This window comes from Drosophila navojoa, chromosome 4, assembly GCF_054131105.1.
Source record: "Drosophila navojoa isolate 15081-1374.11 chromosome 4, UAZ_NAV_1.0, whole genome shotgun sequence".
Lineage (NCBI taxonomy): Eukaryota > Metazoa > Arthropoda > Insecta > Diptera > Drosophilidae > Drosophila > Drosophila navojoa.
In genome coordinates, this window is record NC_142892.1 from 16938189 (window position 1) to 16959493 (window position 21305).

At 40.0% G+C, this 21305-nt stretch overlaps 2 protein-coding genes across 3 annotated transcripts in view; one reads left to right on the top strand and one right to left on the bottom strand.

The window, feature by feature from the left end:
- The first annotated feature begins 10370 nt into the window (after window positions 1-10370).
- LOC108652176 (antigen 5 like allergen Cul n 1-like) lies at window positions 10371-15154 on the top strand. Of its 2 annotated transcripts, none has more exons than XM_089259081.1 (3): window positions 10371-10459; window positions 14255-14432; window positions 14490-15154. In XM_089259081.1, the coding sequence occupies exons 2-3, from the start codon at window positions 14265-14267 to the stop codon at window positions 15012-15014; spliced, it is 693 nt and encodes a 230-aa protein (XP_089115207.1). In that variant the 5' UTR covers window positions 10371-10459; window positions 14255-14264; the 3' UTR covers window positions 15015-15154. The 2 variants fall into 2 exon arrangements, with proteins under 2 accessions (XP_089115207.1, XP_030241622.1); XM_030385762.2 differs by having other exon boundaries at window positions 10392-10459; window positions 14231-14432.
- A 1941-nt stretch (window positions 15155-17095) lies between these two features.
- Window positions 17096-21305, bottom strand: part of caps (capricious) — a 70478-nt gene continuing 66268 nt past the window's right edge. The window contains 1 exon segment of the mRNA XM_089259075.1: window positions 17096-20760. Within this exon segment, the coding sequence (XP_089115201.1) occupies window positions 18006-20426 (2421 nt within the window). The 5' untranslated portion in view covers window positions 20427-20760 and the 3' untranslated portion in view covers window positions 17096-18005.

Genomic DNA, 21305 nt, shown 5'->3' on the forward strand with positions numbered 1-21305 from the left:
TTACAACAGTTATGAACCGTTACGTTGCCTCGCATCGCGTCGCTTCTGCCCACTTAGCGCTCAATAATAAATAATTGAAATTCCTTTTGAAGTGCGTGCATTTGTGGGCTTTAGTTTGGGACACAGTCAGACAGACAGACAGACGGACAGGCCGACGGACAGACTGTGCTCTGTTGGCATCCGAAATGGGGGTGTTGCCGTGGTCGTTCGCGTGGAAAGTGTTAAAATTATACATTTATTTATGCTGGAAATATTCGAGTCGAATACCAAGCATTTCCTGTTTGATGTGTTTTTAATCGATTTTCGAGCTGAACTGATATCGAGGAGCGGGTTGAAATTGGAAGGAATTGACGTGTTGAGGTCTGTCATAAATTTGTGTTTTTCTCATGATTTGAATAATCATGGGTGCTAGTGGTAGGCAGTAAGGTGTTAGAGGTAGGTGGTTCTTCTTATAGCTCATCTTGAATAGATATATAGAATAATTTTAAAAGCCGAATATATATTAGTAATTCATTTTGCTAAATTATGAATTGCTAGGTGCCTTAATGGACTTTTAACTTTATTAGGAATATATCTAGATTATCCTAGAAACCGTTTCTCCATCAACAGTTCTCAGTTCCTCAACTCTGTTTGTTGGTTTTGCTTTACATATGATATCTATAACTTCAATTCCAACTAACATCAACTAATTAAACATATTCTCTATATATGTATAATTAATTCTCCAATAGTAGCATTACTATTAGTAGTAGTGGGAATAGTTGAAGCTCTAAGAGCAGCAAAGTCGAATCAGCAATTTGATCTTCTATAAGAGCCATAACAGAATGCAGCATAATGAATTGGTGGGACTGGAAGATCTACGCCTAGGACCTATGTAAATTAAGAGTAGAATAAGTTCAAGAGTCTATAATATATACATACATATGTAGATATCATTGCTCCTACTAGAGCCTATATATGTGGATATCATTGCTTAATTTAGAGATTAGCCTCTAGTTCACTCTCATTAAGTAACTTACCCCTGCCAAATTATTCTACAGTTACTCAAATCATTACTCCACAAGTACAGTTGCCTCTCACTTGTGCATTGCTATATTTTAATTGCAATAGCTAACTATCATCATTATTAGCACAATGAGAGTCATATTGTTCGAGCTGTTTGATTTACGTGACTCTAATGATGCCTCACAACAATCAGCAGTGCCAGCAAAAGAAACGAACAACAAAAACTTGAGCAAGTTCGTGGCTTAAGTCACAGCTGCAGCTGCAGCGCTGGCCTCATCCAGCTGTCTTCTAATTCCGACTCCAGTTTGATTACAGCAGAGGCAGCGATGGCAGCGCGCTTGGCTCATCCAGGCGCTATTCAATATGCCTGGCCGCTATAAATTATGCCATTGAGCTGAGCCAAGCAAGAAATCGAAATCATGACCAAAGTTTTTTTCCGCTTTTTGTTGTTTTTACTATATATATATTTTTTTTGCTGATTATGAGACTTAAATTGACTGCAGCGAGCAGCGATCGCATTTCGGAATTGCAGCTCAGAGTCATAAATAATCATAGTTGTGCCATTTATTATGACAAAATATCATTTCGGACATTTGTTTGCAGCTACTCCTGGAGCAGGGCCGGCCCTATCTGGCCGCAGCCGCTGCGAAATCTATCCGAGCCCAGCATCTCTGGCCGCACATCTCTCTATCTCTGCCTCTCGGGGCGCATCTTCACGGCGCGACTTTGAATTGTTTGCACAATTTCATTGCACTGTCTTTATGCTGCGTTTTAATATAAATTATTTTTAACAATTTGCAGAAGGCTCGCCGCGCACCCTTCAGCAATTTGAGCAGCATCCCGGCCGGCCGGCTCGGTGCGCTTTTTGCGGGTTGCGCAACCAGAGAGAGCCCATGACCGAGGACGAGGCCGCAGGTCGAACAATGCCAGCGTCGCATTGGCCAAAACGAAGAAGACGAAAACAACAACAACAAGCCGACTTTGGCCAGCATCTCTGGCCCTGGCTTGGGATAGTGCTGGGCCCTTACCGGCAACTGGCGGCTGCAACCAAAGGCGCATTAATCTCGCCAACGAATGTCAAGAATTGTGGCTATGCCGACGACTGAGATGCAGTTTTTTTTTCTGCTGATGCTGTTGCCTCGTCTTTCTTTTTCTTCCGCTTCGGCTGTTGTCTTGGCCTTGCCTTACTTTGCTGTGCTGCTAAAAAGTGTAAGTTTCATTTCTGCTCTCGCATTGCTTTTATTTGCCAGCAATTTTTAGCTAGCATTCCACGCTCTGATGCGCCAGCAATGCGATTTTGATAAGCTGGCAGTAGCTGCCTCCAAAATTCTAGTCTCTAGCCCCCGAGGCGGCGACTCGCAGGCGACTTGGTCGTTGACAACGGCGGCAAAAAACAAAAGACGCCTCAACAGACGAGCGGCAGAGCCTCACAAATCGAGCGCGAACTGTTCACATTGCCTTGGGCTAAATATTGTCATGATTATTATTTATGGCCCACCAAGAGCCGAAAACCCTCGCAAAGCCCAAAACAGCCATTAGAACGAAACAAACCTTTCGCAGTCGAGCTTGAAGTGAACTTTAATGATTTTTGCTTTGGTTCACTTGGGTTCGATTGCAACTTGCCTCGTCGCATGCCAACAAACAGTTAGAAATATGAGTGCTCATCATCGCATCGAATCCAGGAAGTATCCCAAATGAACTTTAATGAACGTCCAGTTGGATGACGCAGTCAGTAGACTTCTTTAAATATTTATTAAATTATTATATTATTTTTTCTTGAATATATATTTAATTTATATTTATATATAAGTTATTTTCATTTTTGTATATAAATATAGAAATCATATATAAATATTTATATACATGTAATTTTTTTTTTAATATATATACTATTAATATTTTATTTTTTTTAATATATATAATATTATTATTTTATTTTATTTATTTATTTATTTATTTATTTATTATTATTAATTTTTTATTTATTTTTTTTTAATACGTATAAATATTGTATGTTTTTACGTAAATTTAAGTGAATACATGCTTCTACTTTAAATATTTATATATGTACCTTTAATCTTTAGCTTACATTCGATCCCTGCTCAACCACTCAAACTTAAAAAGAAATCCAGTTTCATTTTGACCTCTTGCAGTATCTCTCTCTCTCTCTCTCTCTCTATCTCAAATGAACTTTAATGAATGTCCAGTTGGATGACGCAGTCAGAAGACTTCTTTAAATATTTATTATATTATTATTATTATTATATTAAATTTTCTTGAGTATATATTTATTTTATATATAATTAATTATTATTTATTTATATAAATATATAAATTATATATAAATATTTATATACATATATGTAATTTTTGTTGTTTTATAAATAATTATATAAATCATATATGAATATTTGCATTGCAATCGCAGAAAAAATCAGAAAATTATTAATTTTTTTTATTTTTTTTTTTTTATTTTATTTTAATTTATTTTATTTTATTTTATTTTATTTTATTTTATTTATTTATTTATTTTTATTTTGTTGTTTAATATGAATAAATATATTTGTAAGTATATTTAAAAGAAAACAAATTGAAACATATATGTATGTATACATACTTATACCTTAAATATTTATATACATTTAATCTTTAACTTACATTCGATCCCTGCTCAATCACTCAAACTTAAAATCCAGTTTCATTTTGACCTCTCTCTCTCTCTCTCTCTCTCTCTCTCTCTTTCTCTCTCTCTCTCTCTCTCTCTCTCTCTCTCTCTCTCTCTCTCTCTCTCTCTCTTTGTCACCCCTCTCTCTATTTTCAGTTTGAATCATGGCCGACTCTTAAGATTGATATTGTTAAATATTTCTAACAGCCAGCTGCCAATAAACCTTCTGTCAACGCATACCTATTGCTCCAGCATTGCCGTTGGCCTTTCCTAGTCCAGGGCTTTCATCACTTTTAACCTATACGTTGTGTTGTTTTCCTTCGTTTTTTTTCTTTTTTGCTGCTCTCCATCGTATGCTCGTTTACTGTCGAGTTTTTTGCCATTTCAAATTAAACTTAAACTTTTTTCATTTCCATTCCCATACATAGAAAAAAGTCTCGCTACCCCAGCTTTGTGTGAATCCGTTGCGCACATGCGTTTCAATTCAACTTTTTTGCTAAATTTTAAATGCCCTGCGTGAGATGAAGTATAGGGTATGCAGGACAGAATAGAAAAGAGGAATGTAAACAGGCTGAAGCTGACTCAAATGATATTTCAACTATAAATATATTTCTGTAGAAACTCGGAGAGTCTCTTAGACAGGGTATCTTCTAGTCGTTCAGCATTCCAGCTTAATTGCTTTTGCGCTTGTTCCTGGTACGTAGCGTGCTCAGCGTGTTGTTTGCTTATTTGAAGTTTCCGCTGGGAGCTAGCTGTAGAGCAGCAGCATGGAGGAGCTGGGGAGTCGCAATCGTCAAGTCGAGTCGAATAAACCGACGCGCAATATTAAATCGTCTGTATTGTTTACAATCAGAAAGCGTTTTATAGACTTTATGGACGACGACTGACGAAAGCGAACAGCAGCTGAAAAAGTACACCAGAATTAACAACAGCAAGCAGCAATATATATTGATTCAAGCTGCTCCTATTCTCCCCCTTGGCTCGATTCTATGAATCGACCGTCTGCTGGCTTCACAGTCCAATAGCTTTTTCAGCAGTTGGCGGCCGCCTTGCGATTTTCATACAAAGTCACGTTTTAATCGCCGCATTACACAAATCATTAATCAAAATTAAATAATAATTATGAAGCATAGCGAAATCAAAGACCCAAAAACACACCTACAAAAAAAAGAAAAGCAACAAAAAAGGGCAGCTCAATGTGTGACTGGCCATTGCCCAGTTGGTCAAGTTAGGTCAATCAGCAGCTGCTGGGCGGCAGGTGCTTAGCCAGCTTTGTGGGTGCCCCGCCCCCAACCTCCCCTCAACATGCGCATGTCAGACTTTGCCAAAAAAGCAAAGCGAAACCAATTTTTTTTAAAGCTTTAACATTTAATTGAGTTTTAATAATCCATAATTATGCGTAGAAATGAGATGTGAGAGAGAACGAAATAGAAAAACATAAAAGCAAATTACCAGCTTGGCATATCGGTTAACAGGCAGCGTGTGAATAGCATTAGCTTCTGATTGGACTCGGGCAAAAAGTCCAGACAACAATTAAGATGCTCCCCAACTGATAATCAGCATTCTATAATAGCCTGCCAAAGTTAAGGCTAAAGAGGGCATCAACTATATTTTATGTATGCCTATACATTAAAACTTGTATATATGTATGTAGTATATATATATTATAAACAACTGCAATGAAATTCTAATTAGAACATTCAATTGAATGATTTTATCAACTGCATTACATTTGATTTATGTTTGCATTAATTAAGTTTACAAAAAATAAAGCAAATGAATTGTTTTACTAATTATAGGAATAATTTATTTAGCACAATATTTTTATCATTATGCAAAGATGAACATATATTTTTATATAAATCATGAAACAGTTTTTTATTCTTATTCATATTCATTATTTGTATTTAACATTTTAATTGTGACTTTTTTCTCCTTTGGAATAAGTTTAGCATATTTAAATTATTTTCTTGTTTATTAAAATTTGGACATATAAGTGAGTTTACATTTGATTTATGTTAATTGTTTTTTATTTATAAATTATGTTGTTTGACTTTATTTATTTTAATTTTACTGTCTTAACTATATAAGCTTCAAATATGTTTTTAAAATGGACTTTAATCGTTAAAAACATTTTATTAATTGTATAATATTCATTATTGTGTAACTCATTTTTTTGGTATTTTTTTTTTTTACAGAATTATTTTGATAAAATTTGTGTTTTTTTTTCGAATTCTACTCGCCTACCCATAAAAATTTGTCAACAAAAACTGTAAATATTACTTGTATTACTTTTGCCGAAACTTAATACTCGCACATTTGAGCTTTAAATGCGCCGTGCCTTGTTTACATGCATGTTAAGCTAAAAACCCACAGCAAACAGATTGTTTAAATTGCTTGTAAAAATAACAAAAACAACAATTGCAATGACCGCTACATGGAGTTGATTTCTCTTGTTTTTTAATGCTTCTTTTTGCTTTACCCTCCCCGTCGACCCCAACGACTATGGCCAACATTTATGCAGCAATTGAACCCCAAAGAGCAAAAGGGTAAATGCGAAACACTCTGCCCCCCTCCCAGCCATAGGCGAACGGGCAGCTGATTGGGTGTCGGCTAAGTCTATATATAGAGTTTCATTTTTTTACATGTACATATTGTACATACATATGTGTGTGTGTATATTTTTAATGAAATGCGGAGACGTGGCGAGCGCTGGCTAACAAAGGAAGCACTGCAAAAATGCATTTTATTACACGTTCGATTGATTTTTGGCAACAAGCATGAACAGGGCAAACGGGGGCACCCAGCGAGACCTTTGTGAAGTGTGCAGTTTATTGTCAAGAGACAGAGAGAGAGAGAGAATGAGAGAGAGGCACACATATTGTGTATGTACTCAAACTCTACCCCTTAGGGAGTCGCCTCAAATTGAAATTGTCGATTTAACATTTTGAATTATCGTTTAGCAAATGGTCAATATTTTGTAACAGCTAAACTGCTCTTGCTGCCCCGCCTCCCCCCGCAGCTGGAGCTGCCTGGAGCACACATCAAATTGTGCCACATAAATTGTATTGCTATAAACAATCAATTACTTTGTGTGATTCCAGTTCCCAGGGTCCGTTTCTCGAGGGAGTGCGACTGTTTACAGAAACTTTTCGCTGTTCTGCTTATAGTTCTCGATAATGTTCTATGGGCTTCCCCTTTCTCCTTTCTACTTCATTATTACTTCCTTCAGTATTTTTCTTATTTCTTTCTTTTTTTTTGCCGACTTTTTGTGGTCGATTCAAGTTATGTGAAAGTAAACACAGATGAAACTTTAAATGGGCTTTTGTAGCATTGCCTGGAAAAGTCAAGGGCAGTGTGAATAGCATTGAAGCTGTCATAACAGAGGCGCAATTGATTATTTATCCCGGCAAGGGTAAACGAATTGAGAGCTTGAATAAAATTGTTTCGGAATGTTTAAATACGACGGAATATGAATGCTGCACTATAAACAATAATTTGATTGAAATTCTTGAGACTGAAGGAGATAAACGGAGATTAAAAGCGTAGCAGAAGTAGTAGACAGCCGATAGGTCTGTTTAAATAATTAAATTATACTAGCTCTAGAAATAGAGTATAAATTGCAGTACTATTAACATTTATAGTAGTAGTAATGTTAAAAAGTAGTAGTCAATGGGAAGCATTTGAAAGAAAAGTAGTAGTAGTAGTAGAAAAGTAAATAGTAATAGTAGTAGTAGAAGTTTAAATAATAATAGTAGTAGAAAAGCAAATAGTAATTGTAGTAGTAGAAGTTTAACTAGTAATAATAGTAGTAGAAGTTTAATTGGCAATAGTAGTAGTAGAAGTTTAAATAGTAATAGTAGTAGTAGAAGTTGCATTGACAATAGTAGTAGTAGAAGTTTGAATAGTTATATTAGCAGTAGTAGTTTTAATTGACAGCAATGCTAGCAGTTGTAGTAGCAGTAGTCATAGTACTATTACATCTAATAGTAGTAGAAGTAGTGATAGAAATGTTAGTCAGAGTAATAAAAGTAGTAAAAGTAGTAGAAGCTCTAATAGTAGTAGAAGTATTAAGACTATTAAAATTGTAATAATAATAACAATAATAAGAAAGTACTAATAGTAGTAAAAATAACAATAGTTGTGCAAGCTTAAATAGTAGTAGAAGTAACACTAGTAGTGAAAGTCTCAATAATGGTATAATTTGTTATAGTAGTAGAACGAATCGGCTACTGTAAATGTAAATGTAAAAGTATTTATATATAAGAAAATACGTAACTGTATTTATATAAAAATTAGCAACTATAATTTGATTCGTAATAACCGTAGAAATTGTTACAGAAGAAGTCAAGATAGTAGTAAATAGTTAAATGGTAAGAGGACTTACAGAAAAAGTAGCAGCAATAACAGTACAAAAGGTAGTAGAATTGGCAAGAATAGTAGTAGAACTTGCAATAATATTAGTATTAGGAATAATATTACCTACTATGTATACCAATTTATAAACATATACCCGAATCGTGACAAATCACCTGTTTCTGGAATTCAAGGAAAGTCCACAATGAAAGTCTTCAGAGTTTCCTTTTTGTCACAATTGGATTTCTTCGAGCTGGATGCAATTTCAAAATCGAAATGGAAATCATTAAAGCTGCAGTCGTAAAAACTCGCCCTATATACATATGTATTTAAGTATATACATACATACATATACGTATACATATATATATATATGAGATTTCTTGGCAAACGCTTCGACGCTTTTTATTTGGCAGCTATTAAACTCAGAACTTTATGGACATGACCAATGTGTGCACTAAACGCTTTGCCCGGCAATCGCAAATACTTTGGCCAGTTCCGAGCGCCGTTCCCGAGTTCCGCTAGTTTATGTTGTCCGTGCCAGGCGCGAGCCCCACCGTACACGCTGAATGCCGTGCCCAGTCCCATGTGTTGGCACAAAATACAAGCCATATATTACGCGCGTGGAGCGCAGGGGGCGTTGCACGTACAAGTGTGGCAGCCAGAGGGCGGTCGGGGCTTCCTTTCTCCACTCGCTAGCCAAAAGGCCAATTGACAGCAGCCTGCAGAACAGCATCACAATTAACACATGCCGGAATACCCAGAATCGCTGCTCAGCCGGGGATGGAGTCCAGAGACGAGTCGAGGCGAGGCGGGTTGAGACTCGAGTCGAGTCGAGTTGAGTCCGGGACGTGAGTGCGCTGCAAAATCCGTGAAGCGTTGCACGTGTCACATCAGAGGCAGCGTCGAGTAAGTCACTCGCTTGCATTTCGCAGCTGTGATGCGGTTCGTGGGTCGCTGCTCTGTGTCCTGTGCTCCCTGCTCCACCTTCACACATGCCACATGCCTTCAGTTTTTGCTGCTGCTCCTGCTGCTGCTCCTGCTGCTTTTATTACATTTTGACGCATTTTAATCGTTTTTCATCATTTTGCTCGGAGGGTAGCTTCGCCTTGTACGTCCTTCAGTCCTCGCCGACTGACAATAATAAATTATGCTTTGACTTTTACAAGCAGCTAGCCCCACCCCTAGTCCAACCCCAATCCCGATCCCAACTCCAGGCAGGTTCACTCTCATAAATTGCGTAACGTCGACGACTATTAAAAATTACATAATTGCTTAACTGCAGCAGCAGCAGCAGCAGCTCAGGCAAACAGACAACAATAGCAATGCCCATGCCCTGGGCTCGTCTTTTGCGTAGCAAATTGCATTATTTACTTTTCAATACATTGCCAAAAATAAGGCCAAGCAACAAACTACAAAGAACCAGGCGAGGGCTAAGCGAATAAATTTGTTTATCAAATAAATTATGAAATCGACCGTGGCTAATCGATTAGCTTACCACTGGCATAGTATTTATATTATTTCCGCTTGCGCTCTTATATAACACATTATTTCGAGTGCCCTTTTTCCAAAGCATTTTTTGACAAATTAAATGCAATTACTTGTGTGCAATTGATAGATTGACACGAAAAAGCACATAAATCATGCCTGAAATTATTAAAAGGTAGAAATCATTTGCAATGGAATATGATTTGATTTGCAGTTGATTAAAAAATATATACATACATACATATGCTTATATCCAAATATATATATTTGGCAAATCAAAGTCTATACCATTTTCAATTAAATTTGTTGAGGAAGAGGTAACGAGAATCTAAGATCTACAAAATTGTTCAACTTTAGTGCACTTTAGATATTCCTCAAAACCTAATGCAAATAATCGATTCTTATCTATGTAAAAGAATCGAGTATGGAGTGGGATGGCTCATCGAAAGATCCTTGTATTCACAGAACATCTGAGCTACGTATAATAGAATAGAAGAAACAGACCAATCTTTGAACCAACCGTGCGATGAATAAACACATGAACATAACCTGACTGACACAGCTACTCATCCTGATCAAACATGTATGCGTACACTACTTGAAATCAGCCCCTGCCTGCAATACTTTTTCCAACTTACAGAATGGAACTCATATATAAATGTATTACATAGTTCCATTTTTCCAAACACAACGAATTTAATTGGCTCTACTTTAGAGCAATAAGAAACGCATATTACTAGCTGTAAAATCTGCAATTATATAAGGATAGCAACAGCGATTTGTTATATCTAAGCCGATTAAGCATAGTCTATTAAAAGAATCTAAATGTTCGATTAGCTATGGAGCCGAAATTTTGTATAAAAGTAACACCTGACGTGGACCCGCATGAGTTTTGTACAATCACGTGAGAGTGCCGGGGTTTAATAAACTAAAAGCATTCAATTGGTAAGTCACAAACCCCCCAAGGCAAAAACCAAGAAAAATTACTGTGAATCAAGATGGAATAATAATACATAGCATTCAAATTGATATTTTGTTCTCAATCTCGTTTGATTTGAACACTAAATTGATCAGGAAAAAAACAAAAAAAAAAAAACAAACAACATTTCAATGGAAGCCTGCACTTTGTCAGATAACATCGTCAGTCACTTCTAGCTGATGCTGCCTGCCTCTGCTGCTGATGCTGATGCTGGCAGCGGTTATTGCCCCAAATTGTGGGCCATCAATTCAGCAAACTGTTCCACTCGAATGAAAAAAGTTGCGCTTTTAACTATTCAACTTTGTTGCAACAGCTCACCCGCTGGCTAGTTTCCGACAAACTGACAAGCTGACGGACTGACAGACTGACAGAGTAAAGGACTGACCACAGAAGAAAAAAAAACAAAACTATAAAAAAACTCCCTCAACTTAATAATAATTTTTGCTGCAACAATTTTTCTGCATTCGCTTCTTCGTTTGCTGCGGCAATTAAAAATTTTTACCTTATTTGCTCCAGTTTTCGAGTGTTGTCCTCTCCATGGTGCTGCGTCCCTATCAGTTACCATTCGCGTCGCTTCAGCTTTGTCTCGCCCCAGGACGAATTTTGCATGGTCATTTAGCTCTTTCCTTTTGCAAGCGCAGCTGGCAACTGGTAAATGTGACTGCGACTGCGACTGCGACTGCGACTGCGACTGCGACTGTGTTTGGTGGTAACGCTGTGACATCAAGATTGCGAGCGCCCCAAACGCTCGCAGCATCGCAGCACACGCATATCCCTGACCAATGTCCTGGCATTGCGGCAGCGCGCTGTTACTAATTAAAAACGCAAATGGGTTTATGATGTTGCACAAGTTGCGGTTCGCTTGAGAGGGGCGCCAGCGACAGCGCCAGTGGAGGATATTTTTACTGCTGTCGCTGCACAAATGTAACACAATAAGTGGGCAAAAAAAAGAAGGGAAAGAACTGAAAAGAAGCTGTAAAGAAAGCGCATAAAAGTGCGCGGCATTAAAACAAATTTCTGTAACGTTCTCTTTGCATCAGGTTTTCATTTTTGTTTTTTTTTTTTTTTGGTTTCTGTTTCGCTGTGTTTGACAAAAATGGGGCGAAAAATACAAAACAAGTTGGCAGCTCGAGCTGCCACGCCAACAGCCTCCCCCCACAGCCCCGCTCTGGCCAACAGCCTTTTGTGGCTTTTGCTGACTGCCCAGATCTCTGGTCCTCTATCTGCGTGCGCTTGGGCCACGTCTCTCATGCCATCTCGCTCAGCTGTGACTGGCATGTTTTGTGTTTTATTAGCGTGAAAATTTTTCAAAGGTGTCAGCAGTTTATATATATGTATATACACACATAGACACATTCTATATATGTATGTATATTTGTTGGGGAACTTTTAAACGCCACGTTTGCTTAAAGAAGAAAGCGAAACAATGCCAGAGCTAAGCAAAAATATTTAGGACCCCAGGAACCCCAACGAAATGCGGTCAACTATGGGGACATTAACAGTTGTTGAATATAATAGAGCGTAGAGAATAGAGTATGTATGATATATATTTTTAATTGCCAAAATGAATGCCAGAGAAATTGTTGTTTTTCATTGGCCTTGCGAAACAAAAGCAGCCACGCCCCCCAACCACTGTGGCTAGCCCAGAGATTCAGTTGTTTTGTCTGCTGTGCTAATTTATATGGTAATTTTTTCTTTTTCGATGCTCTTTCCCATAAATACATACACATACATACAGACATACACTTCTATTTATTTCGCATAGTGTGCATATTATGAGTATTTTGTGTTGTGTTTTTTTTTTTGGTATTTTTGTTGATGCGCTCGCTTTATTTTTGAATAGAAAAACAGGAAAGGATCCCAGCCGTTGCTCCTACCCATTTTTATTTCATTTGGGCGGTTTTGCTATTTTGCATGAAATTTGTGCTAAGGCACAAGCGTACAGCAAGAAAAAACAAGAGCGCATGACTAACGTCATGGCAACTTTTTAATTTTTGACCGGGCCCAAATTAGAATAACAGCCGAACGGATATTACACAATAGATCCTGTGGACCTGTGGGACGTCGGCCACTTTGTGTTGCTCGCTTGCGGATTTCCGGTCAGTCAGTTGTGGTCGGTCAACTGGATAGCCAAAGAGCCGTTACTAAAAGCCCGGCCAAAAAACTTTTCAATTAAAACCTTGATGGATAAGAAAGACTTTTCCTTCGCTAATTTCACGTAGTCTTGCATTTACGACTTTAAGGCCCCATCTCGATTGGCTTGCCTGTGTGTCCTTGCAGGCAAAGTTTTTGGGCCCGCTCAGCCTTATGCTATGCTCATATTTATACCCGCAACAATGTGCGCCTCGTAAAACAATTTATAACTTTTGCGCTTTTGCCTAATAAGTTGGCATGTTGTGGCCAATAAGTTGCCGCCGCCAGAGCGCCGGCCCTGCCCCGCAACGCGACACGGCCGCATCCTGGCAGACGACAAGCCGTCGCAGCAGTGCAAACTATGCAAAGTACGAAAAGTGCAACGCGTCGCCTGCTCCCGCTCCCGCTCCCGCTCCTGCTTCTCCCTCCTAAAACTAAATTACAAGCATTGAGGAAACAACAACAAGAACAACAGCCTGCAGCACTCTCTGGCGCATCTAGTTATGCCCCTCTCGCATACACACACCCTCTCTCTCGCTCACTCCTCTCTACACGTTTGCTGCTGCTGTTGTTGTTGCTGCCCTAACTACTGTTAATTCTTCTAATTGTGTGCACGTTGTTTGCATGCGCTAATGTCGCATATGCACAAACAACAACAGCAGCCGCAGCAGCAGCAGCAGCAGCAGCAGCAGGAGCTACAACAACACCTATGGGAGACGTCGGGCGCAGAAGGCGTGTCATGCAAATGTGTAACTGTTTATGCGAGCGTCGCTCGCCTTCTACACTTGAGATTTTTGCTGGTCGTCGTGTGCCGCTTGACAAGTAACATGGCAACTGCAAAACGAGAGACAGAGAAAAATATGTAAGCGAGCGAGACAGCAAGAGGGGGAGATTGAGAGTGCGAGTGCGTGTGAGAGTGAGAGAGTACGAATGATGAAGAGTAAGGAATTAGTCTCTGTTCTCGCACTTATTAGTGCAAAACGCTGCACGCGCTGTGTATGTGACTGTGTGTGTGTGTGTGTATGTGCATGCATGCTTTGTTATTGTTAAATGTAATTAAATTATGCAGATGAGTGCCAACATGTCGGTGCTGCTGTTGCTTGCTGCTTAGGAATGCGTTTAGCTACTTTACATATTCGTGCGGAGCGAACAGCTGGCCGCCTTTTGATAAATGTCCTAAGAAGTTAAGATTTAATTGCACAAGTTTATTAAATATTAATACTGAATCAAACAAGACTCGAACTGGGGTGTCCATCTAGTTAATATACTAAGCCCCAAATGACGAGGATTTATAAATTTCAATAATTGCAATACAATCAAATGCTTTTACAATTGTTTATTTATTAACTTTTTTTTTTTTATCTGATCAAATTAAAACTAATAGGTAGACCGGGCGGATTAACAGACAGACGATCAAAGCTATATCAATTCGCTTGTCATCTAGAATATCTATACGTAATGGGGTAGACAGATTTGTGGCCTGGATTTTAGGGGCAATATATAATTGGAGTTCCTTATATTTGCAATATACTTTGAGCTAATTGTGGACCAAGTTGTCTGCTATAAGTATGCTCATTTCGAAAATATATTTAAACTATATTTAGTTTCAAAATTTATTTTTCGTTTAGTTACTTCTGCATGATGAATTTTAGTTTATGGCAATTAACGGTTATCTTGGTGCTGGGTATTTGTGCCGGACAAGGAAATGGAAAGGCCAATCGACTTCTATTGCAGAATTATGATCAGGTTTTTGACGGAGCTCAGTCCCGGTCAGCGCACGGAGAACCAAATAACTGTCTATCGGAAGTAGGTAGCTACATATATGAAATTTTTGCATAGAGGCTCATCAAGATTCATTTTTAGTTATGGTCCACTGAATGCCCCCCTGATGCGTATCTGGTACCCATGAGTCCTCAATTAGTTGAATACATTGTTAGCCTACACAACTATTTGCGCAGCACCAGTGGGGCTCAGACTAAATCAATCCCCTTTCGCTGGAGCAACGAATTGGAAAAGTTAGCTGAATATAATGTTAAGCAATGTAAGGTCGCTCACGATGATTGTCTGACCAATACTTACAAGATCACCGGACAAAATCTCGCGCACAATGTCTATACGGGAACATTTAATGCGCGAACTGATAGTGCATTGGTATTGCAATCCATTAAATCTTGGTGGGGCGAATACAAAAATAGTCAGCAAGAGAAAATTGGGTTTGACAAGAACATAGTTATAGGTTGTGCCGCATCCAGATTCTATTCAAAAACTTCGCATAACTTCCTGATTGCCTGCAACTACGCAACAATTAACAATCTTGGTCAATTTGAGCTTCGTCAAGATAACACCGCAGGGCTGGGCTACCCATTTGACAAAAGGCTTTTTTATTGAACACAAAAAAAAACTAACAAAAAACGGTTACGTTAAGTTTAACCATATATACTTGGTATTTTCACAAGTTTTATAAATAAAGCAAAGCATACGTTAAACAATGTTGCTATAATCGTCCAACTTCTTGTGGGTTTTTCATTGATGATTGTTTCTTTTTATTATTAAATCCTGAACCCTTTGCAGAAGGAGCCGTGACAGACCCCATAAACTATATATACTCTTGAGCAGGGCGACGAGCTGAGTCTATTTGACCCTGTCCGATTTTCGGTAAGTATGAACGCGTTAAAATGTCCGTATGTATAGCGCGGATATCGAGCTTATCTCCAAACATCGATCAATAATTTTGTTATTTTGTTATCGATTAAAACCCCTATCAAAAATAAATAAAAATAATTTATTAAATTTTATATTTCATTCACCTTTAGAGCTGGTCTCCAAATTTCGAATGTAGACGCGAAAAATTATTAAAATTGTTCTTCGAAGGGTTCAGGGGATTCCGTAGCCGAGCAGTCACGACCAGAGCTTTCTTATTTCGATGGTTTCTTTATTTCCAAGTTGTTCAACCACATTGCAGAAATGTACCTCTTTGGTATATCATTTAGCTTGATACTACTAAACGCATTTCTTCTTACGCTGGAAGATGTGCCTCTAAATAACAATGGGACTGCTGCTGATCGAAAAGATCCCGAAACTGGTGCTGGTAGTATTAATCTGAATGCCACTCATTGGACCGCCAATTTTGGAAATAATGGCAATGGCCAGACCTCAAATGGTGGATCTCACGGCAATGGTATAGTCATACTGGACCTATTATAATACAGAATCCAAAATTTCAACACAGAAGCAATGTCAAATTAGGGACTGAAGTTGGCACTGGTAGTATTAATCATGGTGCAGGTAAATAGAGCGACAATTTCGGAAATAATGGCAACGGCCAGATCTCACATGGTGGATTTAACGGCAATGGGATAGTCCTAAGTCCTCAAATGATGGACCAAATAAATATAATGACACCGAAAATGATGGATCCGAAGCTCCGACCAACTCAAAAGGAGAAGGTGAAGGCAGCCCAGCCATCAAATAGTTCCGGAGGTGGTTCCGGTCGTAATGGATGTGTTCCTGGATGTGGTGGAGGTGGTTCTGGAGGTGGTTCTGGAGGTGGTTCTGTGCAGTGCATCTGAGAAATACTAGTCTTAGGGCAAAAAAAAAAAAACAATAGTAAATATTCATTTCAGAATGATTTTCAATAAAAATATTGAGTATGTTAAGTTTTTCGTTTATTTTATTTTATATTCTAGTTTTTGAACAGTTTTGCAATCATTTAATTTTTTCAGTTGCCTTCCACATAATCTCGTACATACGCAAGAGGTTCTGCTGATGCTCTTAATACATTTTATTTAAATTGTAATACATGTACAATATTAGAATATGATAATAGATTTTTTGTTTTTGTTTTGCTTTTAATTCCTTATGACATTTTATGAATTTTTGTTTGAATGCCTTGTTTCGTTTTAATTACGATTTTAGTTGATTTAACTATTAATGTCCCTTGTAATTTGCTTAAAGTTTATAAAAATTTACTTATTTGCTTTCAATGTATATATATATATTTATTATATATATATATATATATATGAATGTTTGTTTATGAGAGATTTGTAGTATTATGGAATATGACTATAAATTTACGTTTGAATAGATTTTTCAATAAGAATTTCATATTCTGTCTTTATTTATTTGTAGATGTTTCTTTATTTTTATGTTGTTTTATTTTTTATATTTTAGTTTAGGTTACGTTTAACTCCCTTGTATGTGTTTTGCATTTTGTTCCATTAAATTCTTATATATTTACAATTATTAAAACAGCGCCAGCAGCTCATCATAAAACGAAGTCAGCAACCCAAAGAATGTGAAATAATACAAAATAATAGGTCTAAAATAATTTAAAAATAAATAAAAATAATAATAGCGACAAACCAATCAGCAAAATGGCCATAGAGAAAAACAACAGAAAATTACATTTGTTCGAACATAAATTTTTTTTATTTACACATATATATCTATTGTTATACATGTATATATATATATATGTTTTTTTTTTTTTTGTATACTTTGTGTTTATTATGTTGTATAAATTGCTTTTGTATTCATAGCGTCGATTTGTAGTACCTTCTTCATAAATATTGTGTAGGTTTGCATAATGGTTGCTATCTTGCTGCGTTTTTCAAACCGCTTTATTTCTGATATTTTATTAATTCAATAAGTAATTTAGGTTTACTAACTCTGCTCTATTTATATTGAATTTATGAACTATGAAAGTGTGTTTTTTTCGTTTCAATTTTTATTAGTTTTCGGTTTAGATATTCTTTTGGTTTTTTTTTTTTTAAATTGTTTTAAATTAATTTGTTTATTTTTCAATCGTAGTTATACTTTGTTTTACATATAAGTTATATATATGTTTATATGTATATATATATAATTTTAGAATGACTTGTGCTTAGAAGCGTAAATATTTTGTATACAAATTAAGTTTTTAGTTTTGTGTTTCGTTTTTAGCATTTTCATAATTTGTTGTTATCATTTGTGCATAGCATGTATTATTATTTACAGGAATTTAAATGCCTAAGTAAAACTTATTAAATAAATCACTGGATGCGAAAAAGACAGCTAAAGATGATGACAGCAGTGTTGGCTAACGTCAGCAGAACCGCCGAGTGCATTCGCTACTGTCTTTTGTTTTTGTTTTTTTTTTTTTATGTTTAACTAAGCGCTAATTTATACAAAATAATTTCGCCTGAATGGAAATAACTAAATATACAATACATAAATATTAACTAATGCATATTCAAAAGTAACAGAATGTGTCCCAATTCCAGTTCCAGTGCCAATTCCGCTGCGTTATCAGCCCTTGTAGAAGTGATAGAGCTCAATGTCGCCGTTGGGCTGCTGCGGCTTGGTGCGGCCCAAGGTGCCGCACGACTTGAGCGTGTATCAGTGATATCGGCGGAGGCTCCCATTGTTGTTGCTGTTGCTGTTGCCGTTGACCAGCACTGGGTTATTGTTTGACAGCGTTGCCACATTGTTGTTGTTGGCATTGAAGGAACGCCTGCCGGTCGTATTGCCATGCACCAAAGCCATGCCCATGCCGTTGCGCAACGGCAACGCCGGCGGCGGCGGTGTGGGCGTCGGACTCGGCGGCATATCATGGTCCAGCGGCAGCGAATAATGCGAATTGTTGTGTATATAGCCAGCATCGGCCATGGCATCGCAGGGCTTGGCATACACAGCGCCATTGTGATTGAAATGATCCTGGGTTAGCCGAATGCCGGCATGGCCATTGGCAAGCGGTTGGCTATAGTGCGACAGGGTGCTCTCCTGTACGCCGCACTGCCGCGCAGCCATGTGACGTGGCAGCGAGGCATTTAGGCCGAGTGCCTTGCCCCCACCGACGCCGCCACAATTCGCCAGCAATCGCATGTCCTGCTGCGAATGATGTGAGCGCGGTGTAGTTGTTGCTGCTGCCGTTGTTGGTCCTGTTGCTGTTCCTGTTCCTGTTCCAGTTCCTGCTCCGGCTCCTGTTCCTGTCTGTGGATTGTTGGTCATGTAGTGAATGTGGCTGAGTTGGGCAAATGGCGCATGGGATGCATCGACGGCGCTGGGCACTTGCAGCTGCTGTAGCGCTGTTCCTGAGTTTGTCAAGGGCGAGGGACCGTTGTGACTGGCGGGGGCACCGCCCCGACCCCGCAGCTGAGGTGGGGGCGGAGCTTCTAGCTATAGCTCGGTGACGGGTATCGGCCGGCTGCCCAGATACTGCGACGAATTGTAGCTGCTGGGACAGGGATAGCCCGACGCCGGATGCACACCGCCACAGCCGGGCGGCGGCCGTGTCATATACTCCTCATCCGAAAAGGTCTTCTGATACTCGCGCTCCTTGCGCCCCAGCGCCGAGTGGCCCTTGAGCATTTCGCGTATGCGACGACGACACGTGTAGATCACCAGCGCCAGCGTGGTGATCAGCGCTGCACAGCCGACGACCATGATGCCGATGATGGCCTGCTTGTTGCCACCGCCGTGGGTGCAGCCCAAGAGCGGCTCGGCCAGCTGCGTCAACGGCAGCTCGTGCAGATTGGCCGGATAGGCGCAGATGACGGGGGCGTATTGGCTGCTTCCGTTCCGGCTGATTAGCAGATTGCGCAGCCACATCAGCTGGCAGTCACACACAAAGGGATTCTCGGAGAGATCCAGGGTCTGCAAGTCCGACCATGGAAACAGGCTCTCCGACAACGTGCTCAGCTGATTCTCCTTCAGGATGACGGTGCTCAGGTGTGGAAAGCCGCCCACGGTGTTGGCCAACAGCTCGTTGAGCTGCTTATTGGCCGACAGATTCAAGTGCTCCAGGTTCGTGTTGTCCGCAAAGGCGCCGCTCTCCACACGGCGCAGACGATGAGCGCCCGTGATCTCCAGGCGGCGCAGCTCACGCAGACCGACAAAAGCGCCCGTTGCGATGACCTCGAAGTCGTTCTGACCCAGCGACAGCTGCTCGAGCCGGCCCAGATGCTGCAGCGCGGCCGAGGGCACTGCCTGCAGCCGATTGTCGGAGAGATCCAGATAACGTATGCCCTCCAGACCCTTCAGAGCATCGGCCGATATATTATGCAGTCCAGCGCCACGCAAGTCCAGACGCGTCAGCGCCGACAGATCCTGGAAGGCGCCGCCCGGAATGGTCATGAACGAATTGGTGCCCAAGTAGAGCTCCGCCAGGCCGGGCAGGGCCTGGAATGTGAGCTGCGATGGCACCGTGGTGAGCGTATTATCGTCCAGGTACAACATGCTCAAGTTGATCAGCCCGTCGAAGGCGTGCGGATCGATGTGACTGATGCGATTCTGGCCGAGATTCAGCTCCACCAGCTTCACCATGGGCGAAAAGGTGCGATACTCCAGCTCGGCAATCAAATTGCCGCGCAGATTGAGCACTGTGATGGTGGTTAGCCCAGTGAAGGTTTTGTTGCTCACTTGCCCGATCTTATTGTGATTGAGATGCAGCTCCTGGAGCTTGGCATGGTACGCGAACGAGCGCTCTGGTATCGTGACCATGTCATTGTAGGACAAATCAAGGAACGTCAGCTGCGAATAGAACTGCATCGATGAGTCGATGGTCTTCAGCTTGTTGTTCTTAATGACCAGCCGCTGTATGGACGGGTTCAGTGCGATGGGCAGCACATCGAGCGTGCCCACACCGCAGTTGACTTTCAGAGTTTCGTCATCGCATTCACAGCCATTTGGACAATTTGCCAGGCCATTTGTCGGCACGAGCAGCACCAGCAGCAGCAGCGGCCCAAGCACCAGCAGCCACGTTGTTGACGGCGACATGGTAATTGCCATAGCCGTTGCCGACGACCCTCGTCTGCTCATTATGTGCCTGTTCTTCCTTCTGCCTGCTCCTCTCTATCTATCTCTCTCTCTCTGGCTGTCTCTCTGTCTGCGCCCCCTTTGGAGCTTTACTCCCTCGGTGTGCGCCTGGTCTGTGGCGTGGTTTGGTTTGGTTTGTTGGTTAGTTGCCTTTGCTGTGACCAGACGTTGACTGTCTGTCCAATAGATGCAGCTGCCTCTCTCCCTCTCTCTCTCTCGTTTGGTCTCCCTTGCACTCACTTTTATTTTGGGTTAAATACGTTTTAGCCAAGTTTGCCAATGGCTTTCGTATTTGGCGTCCGACATTCGTGGCGCTCTGTCTGCCGTCTCGTTTAGCCTGTAAAGGGAAGAAAATTAAGAGGGGTGCGGGGCTTTAGTATGTGCGCTTTAAATTGATTTTCCATTAGAGTTCAAAATTGCTTGGCTTTTGGATTTTCATTGGATTTGGCAGCTGCATTCGCCGGCTACCCTGGCAAGTTAATCGCTAGTTTTGTGGATTATTTTGCCACTGCCTCTGCCCGAGTCTCCACCGTTTGGTCCCCACGTCCCCACGTCCCCAGCCGACCAGCTGTATCTCTCTATTTTGTATTCTCCGTCTGGCAGTAAACAAATGAAGACAATTTAAATGGCCACGGCAACAACATTAGTGGCAAAGCCAAATGGAAACTGGCAATGGCAGAGCTCAACTCCGGGGCCCCGCAAAACAAATGTAGCTTTAATGGACAGCGCGACTGGTACAACATCGGGTCTGACATGGCTAAGAAATCCTTGAGCTGAAGGCCCGCTAAAGTCGAATAACATAGTACATGCTCAAGCCGTTTCTCGACTTAAAGCCTCAGTGTTAATTAATCCACTTGAATTGTGTAAAACTTAAAGTTTTGG

Excerpts from the sequence above, each read along its gene's own strand:
- LOC108652176 (XM_089259081.1), top strand. The coding sequence starts at position 14,265 with ATGATGAATTTTAGTTTATGGCAATTAACGGTTATCTTGGTGCTGGGT. Across the intron at positions 14,433-14,489 it reads CAAATAACTGTCTATCGGAA|TTATGGTCCACTGAATGCCC; the intron begins GTAGGTAGCTAC and ends ATTCATTTTTAG.